We start from the raw sequence: 20,123 nt of genomic DNA, 5'->3' as shown, positions 1-20,123 counted from the left end.
GTGTTTACATTGCATGCAAGCAACCCCAATTGCACAGCATTCTTCTGCATCAGCTATCACAATAATAACTAAACAGAGAGGGTGAAGACATTCCCCCTGTGTGTGTGTGTGTGTGTGTGTGTGTGTGTGTGTGTGTGTGTGTGTGTGTGTGTGTGTGTGTGTGTTGGTTTTCAGAAGGCACATTCCTGAGCTGGCCTGGGAGAAAGTGAGAGGCTCCGCAGAGGATAGAGACCGCAAAACAGAATTCCCAGAGAGGTTTGAGGAGGGGGGACGACCGGGGAGCAGCAGAGGCCCCTTTTTTTGTCACCCATGCCTTGTTGGTGCCTTTAGGGGCCATATGGACGCCTGCCTCTGTGCATCTCACAGCAGCCTATTCTTCACCCCCCTCCACCCCCTCCACCCCTACAGGCTCGGTGACAGGACCGTCCACGTGAATGAGTCATGGCCAGAGTGAAGCCAGCTCCCTTCTGTTGATGGAAAGCTAGTCCTTTTTTCATCACCCTACACCACTTCCCTGCTACCCCCCCCCCCCCCCCCCCCCCCCTTAAAAAAACATTTAACTAATTATTTTTCTGTTGTCCATCCTTTTCTCGACCCTCTCTCTTTCCTTTTTAAGCACATCAGACACAGTGTGAAAGCCCAGCATTAGACAGCTGCCCCTGTATAATGCAGCGACCCCCCCACCCCCTCCCTCTGCTCCTGCAGCCTCTTTTCTAGCAGGGCACCGGCTGTCAGTTGGGACTAAAGGTCTGCTGGGCTGCTCTTGACCTGAGGTGGACCCAGACCTCTGAGATGTGCTTTTTTTTTTTATTCTCATGAAGGAGAAAAGCAAAAGTCTGAGCTTGCCTAAAGGGAATTTCCTCTTGAAGTTCTATAAACCTCCACAAAGATGTCTAGCAGTTTTTGACCAGCCATTTATGTCAAAGGGAGGTGACATACTTTGTGCTTGGGGGGCTTTTGCAGGAGAATTTGTCTGCAATGAGACTGAAACAGAGTGAATTTGCAGGCTGCAAAAGGAAGCGATGCTCATAGATACCTAAAGAGCTGAAGGGAGCTGCAGAAAGGGATAATACGTCTCTATGGGTTCTACACTTATAATAACTATTTTCACCTTGCAGAGTTGATGATGTGATTGTTTTTATGAAAATGTTGATTTGTGCAGCTTTGAAACAGTGCTTAAGTAATGTGTTTTAGAGCGTACATTTTTTAAATAATCAGAAAGTTGAGCACTATTTTTTCACACATTTTCTCTACATCTGCTAACTCCAAATCCCAGCTGTTTAAATGTATTCTCTGTAAAGCACTGCCATATTAAGATCACACAATATGAGCCATATAAATCTCTTTTATATACTAGATATGACATTTCACTGCCCATCTGTAAGAGCATGTTACAAAAACCTTGAATCTAGAGGCGCTTTCACCAAAAGATAAATATCATGAAAATGAAGACGTATTAAGTGACTTCCTGCCAAGGTCACATCATTGATATTCCAAAGAGGATCCTCAGGGAGCCGTGTTGAAGAGGGCACTAATGGATGATATTACCCAGTAATTAGATCTCAGATGAGTGGATAAAAAAAAAAAAAATCCATCATTGATCCTGAACACCAAACCCTGAAACAGTCTGAATGATGAATTAATGTGTACTGCTCTATGTTACCTCTTACTATAAACAGTAACAAACAAAAAAAAAGCACATTATTTTACATGTTGTGTTATTTTGTGAACTTCTTGAAATACGTGAATTGTAACGTGACTTTCCAGTTAATGATAGAGGAACTAACACGTCATGTTTTGCTGTTGCATATTTGTGTCGCTGTCTCTCGGTGTATGAAATGTTTGAACAATTAAATGAATGCTGTATGACATAGATTACTTATTCTTTTTTGGATGTATCTTGCCAAAGGCCGAGGTCCTTCAGGACGCTCTCCTCCAGCATCAGGAAATCCTTGTAGTCTTTAATGTCCTTCTCTTCCTCCTCCTCCAGGGTTGTTTTGGGCATCTCTGGCTCCTGAAGACGGAAAAAAGAATGATAAACAATATGATAGCGAGTGAAACAATACTCTAAAACTTGTCCTTAGAAAAGATCTGACACTTTCTGTTCTTTAAAGCTGAATTATTGAGGTCAAATCTGGGAAAGGTTTTGTAAAACCTATCATCTCAGCTGTATCATCTTACTTATTAACTTTTTTTTTTCTCATTCATGAATGCAAATATTGAGAATAAATGTCTAGAAAATCCATCATTTTAAGATGACTTCATGTGGAAAACTTTTCAGGCTTTTGGAAAGGCTTGAAAGAATTGCAAATGTGCTCAGATAAATAATGTTTAATGCTTCATTTAATCCTTAATAATAATTCTCTTACCAGAGGGAGGATGATCCTCTTAGGACCGTTTGTTAAATACTAATCTTGCATTATCACTTTTAATATTGTCAAAGATATATACAGACAATCATGTGAAAGGACAAGACACATCTTTCCACTGACAGTGTGAAAAACAGTTTATATTTAATGTCTGAGGCTTCTTGTCCTTGTAACGTGACAACAGAGGTTGGACATGAACCTTGACCTCAAACGAAGAGAAATGTAAGATAACTAAACAAAACTTTATCTTCTTCATAACTTTCATCCAGTCTCACTCTAGCCACTGACAGAATTAGTGTCTATAGTTAGTAGATCTACTGCAATGCACTGGCCGTCAATAATGAAACCCGGCCCAGTGAACCAGGATCAAATGATGATGTGAATGAATTATAAATGAGGAGACACAGGGCGGAAAAAAAAACAAGAGAAAGAGAGGATACAGAGAAAGAGGAGGAGCCTCTGTTTGAACTCTTGGACTGCTGCAATGTCCCCACAGAGTCGGTTTATTCTTTATTAAGTTAGAAACTGAAGCTCACCAGTTTCTTCTTTAGTTCTTCAATTTCCTTCTTCTCTTTTGCCCAAAGCTCCTTTCTCCTCAATAAATCTTTCAGCCTGTCTTCCTCCAGCTCAAAGTATTTCCTCACATTTAAATACTGCACACAAAAGAGAAGATTAGCAGTTCACAAACATCAATGATGTTTACTGATCAGGGAGCCATTAAAAAAGTCAAGAATAACAACACAATATTCCCAATTATTCAACCACTGGACCAACGTTCTGTCAAGAACTGCATAGCTTCATGTTGGTGCACTAACTCACAGTAAAAGTTAAACTTGGCATATTGAAGTGCTTGATTTATTACCTCATGTTGTCATGATTGACCATTTATACATTATTATACAAAATAACAATTGATTAATCGAAAACTTAAAGTGAGTACTGAAGATTCAGTTGGACTGTCTCACCTCGCTCCTGGAGGGAACGTAGAATGTCTTTGGGATTCTGAAAACATGGACCACTGCGAGGTCATCAGTCACAGCCAGGAAGTGCTGCTTGGCTTTACACAAACAAAACCAAACATAATAAAAGAACTTCAACATGAACTCAATGACTGGAGGAATCTTACAACAAAGGAACTTATCACCAAGTTTGTCAGAATTTACCGTAAAATCTGGGAAAGTCGTAAACTAGCATAATAGACGCAGACTGTTTCTGTATTCCAGAGTGAAAAAAGGTTGAAACGGTTTGAAGTCCACAAAACTTAGTTTCTATGCAGTCGTGTAGCTCTTACAATACCAGATTTAAGGTCACTTATATTGTCCTTAACTGAGGAGTCAGCACTTCATAAGTTGTATTTACCTGCAGTATATCACTGTTTTCTTTCAGTGCATGATTATGACATAATGAAGGAGAGTGTGGCTCCATCAGTCCTCATTGCTATGTATCTAGCTAACTTAGTGCAGAGAAGTGACTGCTTGCAAGACAAAATGAACGGGTGTGAATTTTCACTCAAGTCGATTGATCGATTGCAATGAGTGATGGTTGGAGCTGCACTTGTTGTCATGACGGTGCATGTCTCAGCATTTTATACTGGTATATTGGTCACATATACATATATATAGGGTGCAGCACACACACAGCACAGATCAAAGGATAGTATTAAAAGTGGGTTTTGACAAACAGGTATATTAGGGGTCTTGGCAGCGCACAGTATGTAAATTCAGCCATTAGGGGGCTCTTAATCAAAACAACAACAAAACATGACGTTGAAGCTGGCAGGGAATCATGGAGTGATTATCTCTGCTACTCCGCCCCGAAAGATTTACATTTAGTTAAACATGTTCTTATATTTGATTCAGTTGTGTAACACAAAAGAACTACAACGTAGTAGAACAGGTAATGCTTCATTGATATAGATTCTAAATTAGGCACCACAGAGGCTGTGAACTTACAGGTGCTGGCGGTCCAGGGCTTAATGCAGGTGATCTTAGCTTTGGTGACATGTGCGTAGACCTGTACAGGTGCACCGGTCTTTGCCAGCAGGTTCCACACCTCAATGCTGCCATCTTCTTTGCCAAGGAAGAAAACAGCTGGTCGGGACAGGGACCAGCATCCCACAGTGTACACCTGCTCAGAGCTTGGCGACTGGATAATGGGGCCACCCTGGATTTTGTAGTTTACAACAAGTTGAACTGAGTCATTGGGTTTAAAATGCAACAAATCTGGTCTAGTATCATTTGGAACTAGTAGTTGAAAGTGACTTTACCATGACACCCTCTCTCCAGATGGCAAAGTCCCAGGCTCCCACTGTCAGGATGATGTCTTTGAAGAAAGGAGAGCGCTGCACCGTGTTCACAATCCAGTGATGGATGCTGGAGCAGTGAAGGGGTTTCTCACCTGGCACAGACGAGAGACAGGAAGAGAGAGTGTGCTGTTATTTTACAGAAATGTACCTCTTCAGAATCAACAGGAAATGCAAAACATAAGAAACAGTTTACAGTCTATGTCGCTGTCAAATGATTTACTGTAAAACTTCAAATAAAAGCCCATCCTAATTAAAGGTCAAGTCTCTTTTAAATATTCACAATATTAAATATTCTTGCAAAGCAGATTCTCTCAGTTAAATGTTATTTTTGGTCTACATTTCCAGTCTTTGCTGTGCATGAGTTTTGTTTAGAAAATGATTAAAGGCCTATCTCAAATAAAGGCAGGGTCATTTTATAGACTGAAGAAAATAAAAGCACCAGCTATTATTCGAAGTATTAAGGTATTAATTACCGTAGTAGAGGTGATAACATGACTGCCACAACAAAGCACCAATACTGCACATTATAACTTATTATTTATCATTTATCCAGACTTACAGGATGCTATGACTGTTGTTCATTCAATAAAACTCCCAAACACTTTGGTCTGCTTGGAAGCTAACACGATTTATTACTCACTGTTTAGCCGTCCAGAGTCGTCTTTTAACAGTTTCCAGTCTGCGTAAACAATCTCCCCATCCTGAGAGTAAAATTATAGATATAGAAACATTGAATAAGCATTTTCAACATTTTCCCAAACATGCCATTCTGTTTGATTTATTATTTATATTTGGAAGAAATTAGCATGGAAGTTGTAAAGAAGTGAAATATTGCTTTATTTTTAATGCTGAGACTATGTACCTCTGTTCCAACATAGAGCTTGGTGTTGACATCCTCCAGGGTTTTAAGTGTTTTAGCTGAAGGCACTCTGAGCTGGCTGTAGTCTGGGATGACCTCTGAGCTGTCATCATTTTCATTACCTTCTTCTCTCAGGGAAACCAAAAAGGGGTGAAGATGTAATAGAGAAAATAAGGTAGAATTAAAAGTTGAACACTTTTTTAGACAGTCAAACAGGAAGACAAAGAATCTCTTCAGGGAAAAGTTTTCCTTATGTGAAATAAAACATTGACTCAGCTCATGCCTGGCTTTAACAAAACTATTTGGGGTATTTTTTTTTAGAACGAAATCCCCAAACATATATCCTAACCTAAGGAAAAAACACATAACATAACATAACATAACATAACATAACATAACATACTATTAATGTTAAGTAAGAAGTTAAGGGAGATAGAAAGGTGACATATGTGCAGCCTGCTCTGTAATCTGACCATGAAGCAGACGGCAGAAGGACAAAAGAGAAGGCAGGGTGGGTAGGAGTACAGCTGAGGTGAATGGGTTGGTAAGAGGGGATACGAGGGGAGTGGGAAAGTTAGAGGGTGGAGGTGAGATTGAGGATTGTGGCAAGAAGGGGTGGTAGGGTGGGGGGGAGTAAGGGAGAAGGGTGGGAGGGTTGAGATAGGCCGTATACTGGTAGTGATGGAAGAGCCCTTTTCCATCACAAAAGCTCAACTGTCTGTCAGGGACAGTACAGGACTGTCTGTTCACACCCCCTTATCAGCCGGCCGCTCCCAATCAAGTCTCAGCTTCACTCTGTTAGATTAGCTCCTGAAGGTCAGATCCGATTACCCAATCACACATCTTCCAAATCCACTTTCCCTCGGTTAAGATGTGTGTAAAGATACGAGACAGATGATACGGCTTCACTTTCACCATCTTTCTCTGCTGCTTAGCGGTTGCCTAATCCCCTCAAGGGGTTGCTCACAAAAATATGTTGAAAATCATTTGGTAATGTTTTTGGGACAAAGTGGATCTTTTTTTAATGAAATGTCAGAGGACACATTAGAGAAGGATGAATGCAGAGCAAGGAGAAAAGCATTGTGTAGACCAAATCAATATGAGTCAAACTTCTCAAGTGGACACCCCACAAGGGTTAATTCAAACTTTAATAACACACTGGCTGAGGGCTGCTGAAAAAAAGCAGCAGATTTATTGCCTTAGTTAGTGAACATTTTAATAGAACAACCTCCAGTCACTAAAGCTGCGTTTATGGTGGCAGACCTTCAACCAGACAAAGACAGGTCTCTTCTTGACCAGCCAGGACACACACGATCATCCTCTGGCCCTGGAGGAGCCTAAGCGGCATATTGCAAAGAGCTGACAGTCAGCAAGGTTAATGCTCTTCAACTATGAGGGCCTTGTTTTGGAAGTATCACTTAATAAAGTGCTATGAAACCGGAGGAGAGCAGAGCGAGACAGAAAATGAGAGTCCCAGAGGGGCCGGGTGAACCCTGCCCTGTGCTCAACCACGCAAAGCGGAATTGATGAGTTCAACATCCCTCCAATCACAGCCCTGCAGTCAGAAACACTTTAATATGACTAGTTGAGGCCAGAGGTACAAAATAAAAAACTATTAGCAAAAAATAATCATGCTTTCAGTAGCATTAGAGTCGTCACACTGCGGTCTGTGCTAGGGCCCTAATTGTTTAGCTGGGGGAGGGGGATAATATTTCGAGTTTCAGAGATAAAGATGGTAAAAAAAGGAGAAGAATCTCACAAAGATGTGAGGAGAACTGTAGGAGATGTAGTGGATCCTTGACAAAGATGAATAAATACAATCTTAGTTTAAAAATAAAAAAATTGCCTTAAATCACAAAGAATTAAAGAGTTGTTATTCCTCACAGATGTACGTCTTTTAATTGTAAATCAGTTTTTTACCTCTAAGTCTGCCATCTTAATTGTTTGTACTTTTGACAGCTTTCACACCTCTGGCTTGTTTACCTTCACATTTCTATCATCAGTGGTTGTTTGAAAAGTAAGATGTTTGAAACGGGGGAAATCAGCACTTTACATATAAACTTCAGCACATTATTTAAACGATGTAAACCTGTGACATTACTTTGGATTTGTTACTTTAAGACAGTTTGATTCTTTATTTAGATATTTGATTGTTGGGCGAGTAAGACGATAAAACCAAGTGATGCTCATTTGTGTGTCTGAATGTAGGAAAAATGGAGATTGGGTGCAGTAGACAGAAACATACAATGCTAGGCAGCCTCAAGGGTAAAGTCTCTTACCTGTGGTCACACCTGTATTATTCTCATAACAGGTGTAGTGTTCCAGGCTGAACTTCAAAGGAGCATATTCTCCACTGGTATCGATCTTTTGAAGAGAAATCGGACACACAGAAGAGAAGAAGACACATTTTGACACACAAGGAGCTGACAGAGACTGAACATTACTTAAAACATAATCAAATATGATGCTAACACAACATTGAACTAACAACCTTTGAATGAGCCATATTTAAGAAATAAAGAACATAAATATAAAGTTTTCTGCAGCTAATGTTTTATGTTACAATACAACCAGGATAATCCAAGTGATTAATACATGAACATTTTAAAGTTCCCTTTCCCCTTGAGAGCAGAAGAGAACATCATTTTGTAAATCATCTTTTTAAGTATTATTTATTTCAAGTTGTATTTTGGTTTCAGCTGCAGCCTCTCAGTACCCTGAACAAAGGTTTCCATGTCTGATCCAGGTGTTTGAAGGTATCAGGGACACTGAAGGGGGCCATCTGGCTCTTCTGATCGGCTTTCTGCTTCTTGCCTGATGCTGAATGTCTCGACAGTTTTGTTGCTCGCACATCCCAGAACATTATAGAACTTTGAAAGGAAAGGGAGAAAGATACAAATAAATACAAACTTAAACTGAAAAAAAACAGAAACAGACCAATTTAAACTGAAAATCACATGCTGGTGTGTTAAGACATCCTCACAGATGCAGAAATAAATGTACTTCATTAACAACTCTGCAACGTCTTGTGATAGACAGTCACACGTATCAGGCCTGTGAACTCACTGACATGTCTGTCTGTGAATCATGCAAACAAGGACTATTTTTGGGAATCCAGAATGAAAAACAGAGTCATGTGGGGACTGTACTAAGGCTGCAAACACTGTTCCTTTGTTGACTGCATAGCTTCTAAATATCCGACGGTACATTTTGTTCTGCACAAGGATGACATGTTGGTTTCATTTGATGCTGTAAATCCATGCAGAACCTCAGTGCACTTATAGATGTTGGATTTTGAGTGTCACATTTGTACTTACACAGTATTGAGAGGCAACCAAGGACAATAAATAAGAAACTCAGAACTATTTTAAGGTTTTTGCATGAATTAAATACCTTTAGTTACAACTTATTGTAGAGGTTCAGAATAATAATACAACATAGGATCATTATAGGTGAAGAAAAAATAGGGTGCATCTTCATTGGAGGTACCTAGTTAACAAATTCAGTTTAACCCTTCCTTCCCTTCTAGCTTGATATCCACTTATTTATCAAAGGTTTAACTTGGCTAAATGTTAAACATATGCCTTTAACTTTTAACAGAGTATTTTTTGGGGGTCAGGTACTAAAAGCCATCAGACAGGACACCCATACACACACTAGCAGATAATGCTTATACAAAAGTAATACTTAAATAGAAGTAGCAGCTGATTGAACTGATTCCAACAGACAGACAGAATGTAAAAAGTTGGGTGATGTTAACAACAGAGCGAAGTGAGAGACACTGAAGACTAATGTTTGCATCTGGCAGTGGACCACAATATGAAGCATCACATCAGCGGGCTTATGAGCAAACGTGCAGACATCTCAGGACAAACTCTGTCATATCACTTTGTAATGAGCTAACTATAAACTGAACAGTTTCTTCATACCCTTCAGGGGAGCAGGTGACAACCTGAATAGAGAGGTTACTCTTGTTCTCTACGGCTAAGCCTGTCCTGGTCACCTAAAGAGAGAGAGAGATAGAGAGAGAGAGAGAGAGAGAGAGAGAGAGAGAGAGAGAGAGAGAGAGAGAGAGAGAGAGAGAGAGAGAGAGAGTGTTGTAAACAATACGGTTCCTGAAGACACTTGGGGGGTTTATGAGCTTACGTGGTGCACTTTGTTGATTGCCTTATTTCACTAATCCAGATGAGTGCTAGTTGTTGGAGATGATTGATAACAACTGGCTTTATAGACCCGAGGGGTACACACCAACAGGAAACCAGAAATGTGATATATTCATTGTTTCATAACACAGAATATGGTTCAGTTGACAGTAACAGTGTATTGGATCTGTGTGACTTTATATTTCCTTATTATTTATTTTATGGCTTAAAGCATTACCTCTTACAGTTATGATTGCATCATGTGTACCTTGTTTCAAACTGAACAACATCAATGTTGTAAATAAAGAACTATTTAGAACATTTTCCTCTAGTGTCTTCCTTTCATACCTGCCTGTTAATTCTAGGTATTCCTATCATCATACCCACCATGTGTTGAAATCTGTCATAGCCTTTTCTCTGCCCTAACTACTTTCCTGTTATTAACTACGGTAATCCTTAATCTTCGGTAAGACTTGTTAACAATGGTTGGATTTAAACTCAAAGTAAAAAAATATAGGTATAAATTATGAGAGCAAAATGAAAACCCAACCCTTTAAGTCTTTGGAAGCTTAAATTTTACTCTGGTTACTCCGGTTTGTTGGAAACTATGCTTTATTTTTTTTATATTGGAGTTAATAATAACTTGAAAAAAAGGCACTTACCGGTATACAGTGCACTCATGCTGTGCAGTCACATACTGTTAAACACTTTTAATAAATAGAGATGAAGGGGGAAATAGTGATCAACATGGTTGTAAAATGTTCCGACATCTACTCGATGCACTCCTGATAGAAGTTGTGGAGAAATAACTCTCTACAAGCTCAGCATTCTGATTACTTGACGTAAGATTCCTTCCAAAATCTCTGCCCCTCAGCTCTGCATACCTCAAATGTTGGTGGCAGCCACTGGACATCAGTAATTGGTGCTTTAAGGCCACTCTCTATGGAAGACACTGCACAGTAACACACAATAGGAGTCTTCTTTTCTTTGTTGTCATCCAGGTCCTGGTAGAAGATCAGGGACAAAGACAGAGTGTGTACAGTGAGCTCTACCATCTCAATTTAAGTTCAGGGACTTGTTTCAGTCATTACCTGAAACATTGCAAATACGTCTGCATTTAAAATATATGAAAAGTCCAACAGAAAAAAACTCTGAGTAACTCTGTGGCCATCAACCACAAAGATCTTTAAATTTGAATGTATTAAAGGATAGCCCCTTGAGAAGCATTATCTCATTTTTAAGGTGGTCCAAAAGTAGAATGGGTTATGCCTGAATTACTAAAATAATAAAACTCAGAAATAACAAAATCAGGACTTCTACAGCGTTCATTGTAAAATGGCTTTGTACATCAAGCAAGCCTTTTTAATTCTTCCTTTATCTGATAAATGAGCAACAGGTGCAGGTTTAGTACTCAATATGGAAATAAAGCCTTTTAGCAGATACAAGCGCTATTGTTTACACCGCAAACACAAGGGAGGGCAGTGATCGGATTTGCTTGTGTGTTATCTGGTGGAAGATGGAGTGTATGTGTAACAGCTGGAGCTGTGTGCTGATGCTGTTGACTCTGGGGAATGAAAAGCAAACAAGAAAAGAGAGAGAATAGAGGGAGGTATGATCGTTGGAGAGGGGAACGCAAAAAAGTAGGAAGTAGTGAGGACAGGGATGGAGACAGCTGCTATACTGTTGAGGCAATAAATACAGATAGCAAATAGAGGCCGGACAATAGATAGGGGCGTATATGTGTCTGTTTAAATACAGCCGCTGAGAGGAAGATGTCAGGGGAGGTCAGGCTTTAAGGGAACAGATCTGGTTGTATATTTGGTGCTGGTGTCATAATAAGCTACGGTAGATTTAATGTTCTTGCTGTGCTGTGGGTTTAAATCAGGGCCCTGTTTGTTGTCACGTATCATTACCTCTGTCCTCTCCACGCTTTTCTTTATTTATGTTCATAATACAAAGTCAACAGGGCAGTTATGCCGTGAACCAAGAAGTTAAGTCAAAAAATAACCCCTCTTTGAACTTTATGTCCTTGTGATGGGTTTCTTATTCAGTTGATCTCTTCAGCCGGACCAGAGTGTTTACAAGCTGCTTCTGTTCCGCAGTAGTGGGGTCGTGTAACGATATAAACTTGCTTTGAGATTTACTTGTGGCATTAGTGTGTTTATGGAACTAGTTTTGACAGCTGTGGCTGGCTTGAAAAGGACCATTAGACCACAGCATTCTCATCTAATGAAAGGGTGAGGAGGAGGAGAGAACGTATCATCATCTCTCTCTGTCATACAGCACCACAGATGAGTGCAGCCTGTCCTTTACAGCAAACATGCAGCGTGCTTTGATAAACTGACGACCCATACTTGAATAAACCAAAGTGACATCATCACCAGCCAAAGAGCTAAAGTAACTGATACCACATGTAAAACACTAGCACGGATACAGAACACCATGTATTATTGTATCAACAATATGCACAGTAGAGATAGGATATGGGTACTTACGAATGTGTCAGGGTTGATGGAGGACTTTTTACCGCCAGCCTGAGTTCCCTGTAAGTGTGTGACGTGAGCAGAAATGTCCCACAACACAACCTGAGACAACAGCAACACAATATCAGTAACCAAAGATCAACACCTGAGCTGAGTTCAAATAGAATTCACTGGGTGAAAAAACTCCCAATAAATATTTAAATTAGCGCTGATTAAAAACAGAATGGGAACAGAAACAATATATGAGAAACATACAGGATGTGACAACATAAATGAGGGTTATAGGATAATTCCTACTTTCCCTGTTATCAAAGGGGTAAGGCTGAGGCACAAACGTTACTATAAGGCTGACTAGTCATCAAAAGCAAAGTCAGCACCTGGCCATTTATGCAGCCGCCAACAACAATATTTGGATCAGAGGGGCAGAACTCAAAGGCAAAAATGTCATCTGGGCACTCCAGCAGCAACTGCAAAAAACACATAAACAGCAGAGAAATATTATATTTCAAAGAAGACATTCCTTGGTATTGGATACTTGTCTTCCAGAGTATTTATTTTTTCTATACTCTCCATACAGAGTTTATCTTATAGTCCATAAAACTGGATCTTATTTTATCAGATATAAGAGGGGAAAGATCCAGGAGGAGCATGATGATATTACTGAGAAGTCATTTTTCCAAAAAAGTATTTAAATCTGTCAGCGTTTTAAAGATTAAGCTACAACATTCTCCTTGCCCCACAGTTTTAAACAACATTTATTTCCACTATGTCTCTTTTCCTTCACAAAGTAACTCTTTGCCATTTGATCATTTTTGCTCCAGGAGACAGTGAAACAGAGCATGACACATGCTCCAGTGAACAGATACGTCATACAGAACTCATATTACTTGTGAGTGATTTAGCAGCGCAGTTTCATTGATTGGGAGCATGGGTCAAATCAATAGAGCCACTCAAATTCTGCAAAAGCAAATGATGGCTTTGAATGACAGCACTAAGCAAATCCATGTTTTCCAACTACGTCTCACAGAAATACAGGACTAGAATGCAAAGAATAGATGAGTAAGAAAAGAATGAGAGAGAGAGCAAAGTGACTAGACACTCCCCACCATACCTGGGAGAGTAGCACTCATTCATACCTGGGGACCACTGGTGTCTGAGAAACTGTAGAAGATAATGAGTGAAGGTCTGACATCAACTTTTGTGGACTCATTCAACTGCTCCTTCTTTTTCTCTGTCAAAGCCACAGCTATGATACCTATCAAATGAAAAACACATCACACTGCAATGCATCAAATACAAAGCAGCAGAGAGTAAACATGTTGGCAGAGTCTTTTTATACTCGTCCTACTTCTTAACTGGTTGAATTTAATGGCTACACTTTGATATCGCTTTAAATAATGTACATTCACACTGATGTTTGTATTCTGCTAGAACTATCTTTGAAAAACAAATTCAATATACGGAAGAGAAAGAGAACCCTACCGACTGTGAGGTAAATTAGGTCCAGCATGAGCAGGGAATTCAAAGTATGGAGGCCCCTTTATTTGGAGTGGTTAGCTAATGTTAGCTTGCTAGCTTACGTGGACTAGTTAACATTTATTTGGCGGATAATGTTTGTAATGTCACCTCATCATCCAGACTCATTGGAGAAACCTGGCTTGCATATCATCAGCTTCATTTATGAACTTACTACACTTAACTCATATTACAACACAAATGCCAGATGCTTGTAGTATATCAAATGAACAGCAGACAAACTTATCATGTTGTTATATTATAAAAAATGGTGTTGTTTTTAACCAACATAAATTATGTAAGAGCACAAAGGTGTATACATTTTAAGATGTCTTTCATCAATCAGGTTCAGTCATGTAAATGTTCTGGCCTGTAGACTGTGAGCATGAGCAACTGGACTCTGAAATTCCCCAAAATAGTTCCCTGCATATTAACTTCATGGTCCCCAGTTCTATTAGAAACCAATGTTTTATAGAAACTGCTCATCACACCTCTTGATACAGATACTTGTCAGTGACATTGAGATTCTGGGAATGAAACTATGCTTGTGAACATTTAACATTTTGCTCTTGCAGAAATTTAAAACAACAATCTGTTAAACACTTCGCCTCCCCCATGTCACGCAAGGTATCATTATTGACTTAAACTGACTGACATTTAAATTACCTTTAATATATACTTACTTCAGTAATCTGATCTAAATAATGGATTTATTTTTAAAATAAAGAACTGACAGAAAACTTTTACCAGTGCCCTGACTGTAAATTTGTACTTTACCGTAGATGGTAGGATGCCAGTTAACGCAGCTGATTTTCTTGTTCTTTGTGTGCGTCTGGTCTGATAAAGCCCTAAAAAGCATCAGACCTTCGGAAACCTGCCCAAAAAAATCACTGTCGTCATTTCCTGCACCCAGAGCCTTCCAGTCATCGATGAACACGTTCATGATCTCTGTCTGCTGAAGTGCGTGCAAAACCCTGCAGACATAAAACACAGTAATGTCAGGTAAAATGAATATGAGCCAAACTTTTATATATATGAGTCATATAATACTCGAGATGTTCTCTTCTCTATTATTGTACATGGATATTGGGGTGTGTGTGAAAGTGAAAGATTACAATGTTTCTTTTATTGGCTGTAAATGAAACTAGAACACAGATTATAACACAATGGGGAGGTTAGGTTTTCATCAGTAACCTAATACTATTCTAAAACATTATCATATCTATCTAATGGCAATTAACGGATGTGTTTCACTACCATGAGGTTGACACAGTAATGTATGGATTTGCGCTGACTTTAACACTTTTACCTGGGAGTCACTGAGTTGAGAAAGTTCTTCAGGCTCTTACTCTTAAGGATACTCTCTCTTTCTTCATCACTTTGCTCTCTTGGCATGTATTGGGTAGAGTTATTGTTCAGAACCTTCCTGTAAAGTGGGAACAATGAATTAAACAATACATTTGTACATTTGTGGGATTGGAGTTACAGTTAAAGCATAAAACCGAGAACAAATAGTATGGAAGAATTCTAGTTTGTGACTGTTAATATCAAATATCAAATGCAGCTTTTCACAAGTTTGGCAGGTGTAAGCCAAACCTGTGAGTGCTTCCCCACCTGCAGAACAAATCAATTTCATGTGCACTAATTCACTTGGCATACCACTGTGTCTGAGCACTGCTGCTCCACAGTTTGGGAACAGCCTGTATTCCGCAGTCCCTCTGCATCTGCTTGATACTGAATCTGCTATCTTCATAGGAAGGACACTCTAAGAAGGCATCCTTTGCATCTGCAGCATTGCGGTCTGAAAAGCAGACTGGAGCACCAAACTTCCTCCTCACTATGGAGCACTTGAAACACAGCTGAGGACAAAAAAAAGACAAAGAAAGGTATAATTGAAGCACAAGTGAAGATGAGAAAAAAATAAATGAGTTATGGATCTCTAATTTGATTTTAAACACTTAAGTACCTTTTCTCTGGTCTCTTTAACTGATTCTTTCTCTACTTCCTGCTCACTGCCTTGAGGTATCCATTTCCTTGGTTCTGGGGTTTTATTGACTTCATTCTCCAACACTTCTGGTGTCTCAGGCTCTGGGGGCTGCAGCAAAGAGTGAATAACATGATGTAAAGTTTAAAGAATAGAAAACTCCTCAAAATGGTTTGTATTCAAACCAGAAATCTTCCCACACTGACACGCTTTCCATAAAGTATTGGATCTACAGGTAGATAAGGGCATAGTTTGTCAGCTGTTTTTATTTTTATTTGGCAGGTTAAAATATACCAGTACTCACTAAAAAAGCATTCCAAAAGTATTAGCCATGACTCTTTGTGATAAAGGAGCGCAAAATGTATAAAACATTTCTGCCTAAATACGTGTTAACCTAAATCACATGAAAGAAAATATGGATCTACCTCTGGTGTTAATATTTTCATGCTTTGACATTCATGTTGACAACTAGAAAATGCTTTTTTGGAAAAATTCAGAACTGATCAAACTCTAAGTAGTAGGTCAGGGCAATGGTTAGAACAGGAGCAATTCTAAAAATAAATAAAAAATCGTGGTACCATAACAAGAGGCTGTCGCCTGCTTACATTGAGTATTCTCTTCTTGGCTTCTGGTGTCAGAGCCAGGTAGAAGCACTGGTCATAGGTGAAGTCCCTGTCAAAAACCAGCAAGATCTCATCCTCTGGGTAGTCCTGTCAGATAAAAGACTTTAGAATGAATGGCAGCCAGTGAATTCCATGGCAAAGTTTCTTTAGAATAATTACTGTGGTGACTTTGAGTTGATTTGGGAAACCACAGGTATCCTTTCTTCATCAGTGATTTGGTTTTGATAGTTAATGATGCAGTAAGATGTGGATTTCAGATATGAAGGCTGATGGTTTGAGGTTCAGAAAGGGAGAGAAAGACAGACAACCACAGACTCATCATCAAAGAACAGATGAGTCTGTATGGATCCCAGAGGGTGCTCTCTGGTCTCATTAGAGTAATGAAGTGTAGTAGAAGTGGCATGAAAGCATACAACGTTAAGAGTGGTGGTAACTGTTGTTTGAATCTAGATCAAAGACAGAGAATGAACTAGGTTAAACAGGTCTGTTCCCACAGCCTTTAACTTTGGGTCTGTGTATCATCACAGTGTCTTTGGGGGTATTGTCTGAGTGATCTGTATGACAATAGATCAGCTCACCAGCACAGTCTGCTTCACAGGGCTGAAATCGGACACTGCTGCTCTTGTCTTAATGTCCTGTATGATATCGTCTTTTTTCAGAAGCTTGTAAGGGCTTTCCCCTGTGACGTCCTCATCAGCAAGGCATCCAAAGAGCTTCTGGGTGGCTGATGTCAGGACCATGGGGAAAATATCGTCAGGGTGACCTTTTGGGAGAGAGATCACGATCAATACGGACAAGAAAGTTGGCAGACAGAGGGGATTAAATATTTAAAATCTGGACTTGAACTATCAACTTTGTAGCAAATAAAAACATCAGATAATAAATAACAGACTGTTCTCGAAATCTACGGGTGTTTCAGCAAAGCAACTCCTTGGTATATCAAAACAGAAGAAAACTCTAAAGATTATGTTATTGGTCTTTGTCAGTATTGGAGGACAGAGGAGTCAGCATGATGTTTACAAAAAATTATAAATGGCTTGAATTTATATTGTTCTTTTCGAGTCTTATGATAACTCAAAGAACTTTCACAGTAAACACTGAAGGTAGAGGTTGCAATGTAAATAGCCCAAGTGCACGTGGCCTGTAGAAGCTTCGGATTGAACAGCAAACCTTTCGATTGAGAGACGACCGACTCTAACACTGAGCCACAGCTGAAGCCGAATTAACAGTAAAGATGTACTATGTCAAGAACAAATAGAATATGAGATACTAGCATAAGTCAGCCTTTGTGGCACTGTATTGCCTCTTCCCACAGGAAAACCACCCTTCAGAACTTGTCATCACATTTTTTTGCTCTGGAGGGCTCTGTTTTTCTACAGCATAGAGGCATTAAAGAAGCCTCTTCTTTGTATTTATTTTCCAAACATCAGGGCATCAGGGGTAGCCACAACAAGTGTATATTATTATTATTACTATAACCGTAACCCTACTGAAAATGCCAAACATTATAATGTCCCTTAAGGCAAAGCTCCATGACAATCTTAAATCAGGCAGGGAAAAACAAAAACTAAAATACAGTTTCTAAACTATATTTATCTGGTAAGAAACAGTTGAGAAAAACGTTATTCAAACTTCTGTAAAGGGATATCAGTAAACAAGACTGAAATAAATACAGGACCTCACTGCAGCAAGTGGTAATATATGAAACAGTGCTGAAAACAGAGATGAAAACATGATGAAAGGGAATGTGTAGATACCACAACTAAGAGCCATAAGCTCCCTTTTAAGATGACATTCACACAATGCACACGAGCTAAAGTCACCATTGCCATTACGGACTTTGACACAGATTTGTGTCCCTTCTTTTTGGGATCAAACACAGAACAGCACCTCTGATCCTTCACCTGCCCCTCCCTACTGGGTGGACCACCCCACTATATCACTGAATGAAATGCAGTCCTTGTGAAAAGCCAAGATGGATAATGCTGCTGTATTTTCAAGTATACAGGCTGATCAATAATGCATGAATTCAAGAGTTAAACTGCTCAGTTACAGACATATTTCCAGTATTGTTACTATATATTACAGAGCTGCACCATCCCCACATAAACAATATCTGCAGTGTCCTCATCAAGGCTATAGGCTCCGTCCAGGGAACCCTACAGTAAACAAGGCCCAGCATAATGATAGTTTTCATCCTGCTTGAGGTCTCTCTCTTCAAAGTCTTTCCACAAGGTTGCAGAGGGGACGCTGGAATGCTTAAGTACAGCTTAAGTAACCACTTCCCAGCTGGGTGTGTCAACCTTCCCCACTCGCACCACTTAGGCCTCACGCCAAATCATTGTAGTGGAAACTCACACCCCTCATTTCACACAGTTGAGTGTCAACTTTGGCATTTGTATTCATGGGAAATATTTGCTTGAGAGACAAAGAGAGTGTGATGTGCAATGTTCCATAAACCTAAAGAATGTAATTAAACTGCTCTTGCAGACTGCGCTGAAGAGATATTTTAAATTTGTCTGGCCTCTTTCCTGTAGCATACTCCACTGAAGGATTTTTATATTTCCATGAATACTGTAGTAAAATACTATTTTTATTTCTGTTTATACTAATTACAAATTTAGGCCTTGACAAAAAGCAATTATTAGCCTATAGGTTTACCTATGACTCTCATGCCCTTGAGACATCTATACAGGAGTAAAAATAACATGCATTCAATGCCGGCTCTCAAACAGACACAAAATCTGTGTTAATTTATTGTTCATTCACAAAATTTGTGTCATTTGCTGGCACAACATTTGTGTCAGAAAATGACAGAATAATCTGCAAGGTTATCTGGTAACAGCCTGGTTTGGGGTTATTTTTAGGGTCAGGTAAAGATTATGATCAATGAACGGGCGGGAAACCAGTTTTGACTCTTAAAAGCCGTACTTTTAACTCCCACTGGAGCCAATAACCTAATGTGTAGGGGATGTTGGTGACCTGCATTTGACCAAAAGCACATTGACAGTAAATCATAACATGACAATTGGGACTGCCCCAGTTGAGCAGAAAGCATGCCCAAAGGCTATGCAACTTTACACTCAAGATCTCATCAGACGAATGCATTTCATTTCTCCTTCTCTTCAAAGACATCTCTGATGATCAGTTTCAGTCATGCTTGTTGCATCCCTACTTCAAAGTTACAGTTACTTGTGATTAAGCTGTCCTACTTTAGCCAAGAAAATAATTGATTATAAATGATAAGAAATGGTATTCAGCTTTTTTAAAGGACCATGCCATATTAAATAAATTATGTAACGGATTGTAAATGGACTCTACCAGCAATCTTAAGTCAATATACTAAATGTGAAGCTTTAAGTGATTTAATTATTATTTTCATAATAATTTTCAAAAACAAAAGCCATACTTTACTATCTCTTCTTCAACATAGATAAACATGGATACATTTCCAAAATTGTGTTAAATGTTCTCTTACCAGTCTTTTCCGAAGGTTCAGGAGAATCAGCCTTTTTACCTGAGCAGAAAGTAAGAATTTGTTTTATTTGCGGTGTCTCTTTATTTGATCCTTCATTTATAAACATGCATTTATTTTCACATTAACAGTAAAAAGTATCTGGACACTCACCTTTGCTTTTCCCTTTATTGCCTGCACTGCTTTTTGCACTGCTTTTTGCACTGCTTTTTGCACTGCTTTTTGCACTTGCTGGTTTCTTTGGTGGCATATTTGCTCTCAGGATTATTCCACTGATGAGAAGAACATTGTTTATTTCAGAGTCTCCAAAACAACTTATGGTGTGACATTTCTCCTCACAAAACAACTACATTATACATTTGTGTTAT

At 39.2% G+C, this 20,123-nt stretch overlaps 1 protein-coding gene across 1 annotated transcript; it reads right to left on the bottom strand.

The window, feature by feature from the left end:
* Positions 1-708: 708 nt before the first annotated feature.
* dnai3 (dynein axonemal intermediate chain 3) lies at positions 709-18,954 on the bottom strand. The gene is made up of 21 exons (XM_065956321.1): positions 18,942-18,954; positions 16,859-17,043; positions 16,263-16,367; positions 15,640-15,768; positions 15,333-15,532; positions 14,983-15,099; positions 14,451-14,647; positions 13,295-13,413; positions 12,536-12,625; positions 12,171-12,260; positions 10,560-10,679; positions 9,463-9,536; positions 8,250-8,403; positions 7,813-7,897; positions 5,537-5,658; positions 5,315-5,375; positions 4,636-4,766; positions 4,322-4,532; positions 3,335-3,426; positions 2,906-3,022; positions 709-2,014 (listed from the first exon to the last, which is right to left on the bottom strand). Exons 1-21 carry the CDS (start codon positions 18,952-18,954, stop codon positions 1,880-1,882), a joined length of 2,547 nt encoding a protein of 848 aa, XP_065812393.1. The 3' UTR covers positions 709-1,879.
* Between the last annotated feature and the right edge of the window lie 1,169 nt (positions 18,955-20,123).

This window comes from Labrus bergylta, chromosome 6 (assembly GCF_963930695.1).
Source record: "Labrus bergylta chromosome 6, fLabBer1.1, whole genome shotgun sequence".
NCBI lineage: Eukaryota > Metazoa > Chordata > Actinopteri > Labriformes > Labridae > Labrus > Labrus bergylta.
This window is presented reverse-complemented; position numbering and strand designations above follow the sequence as displayed.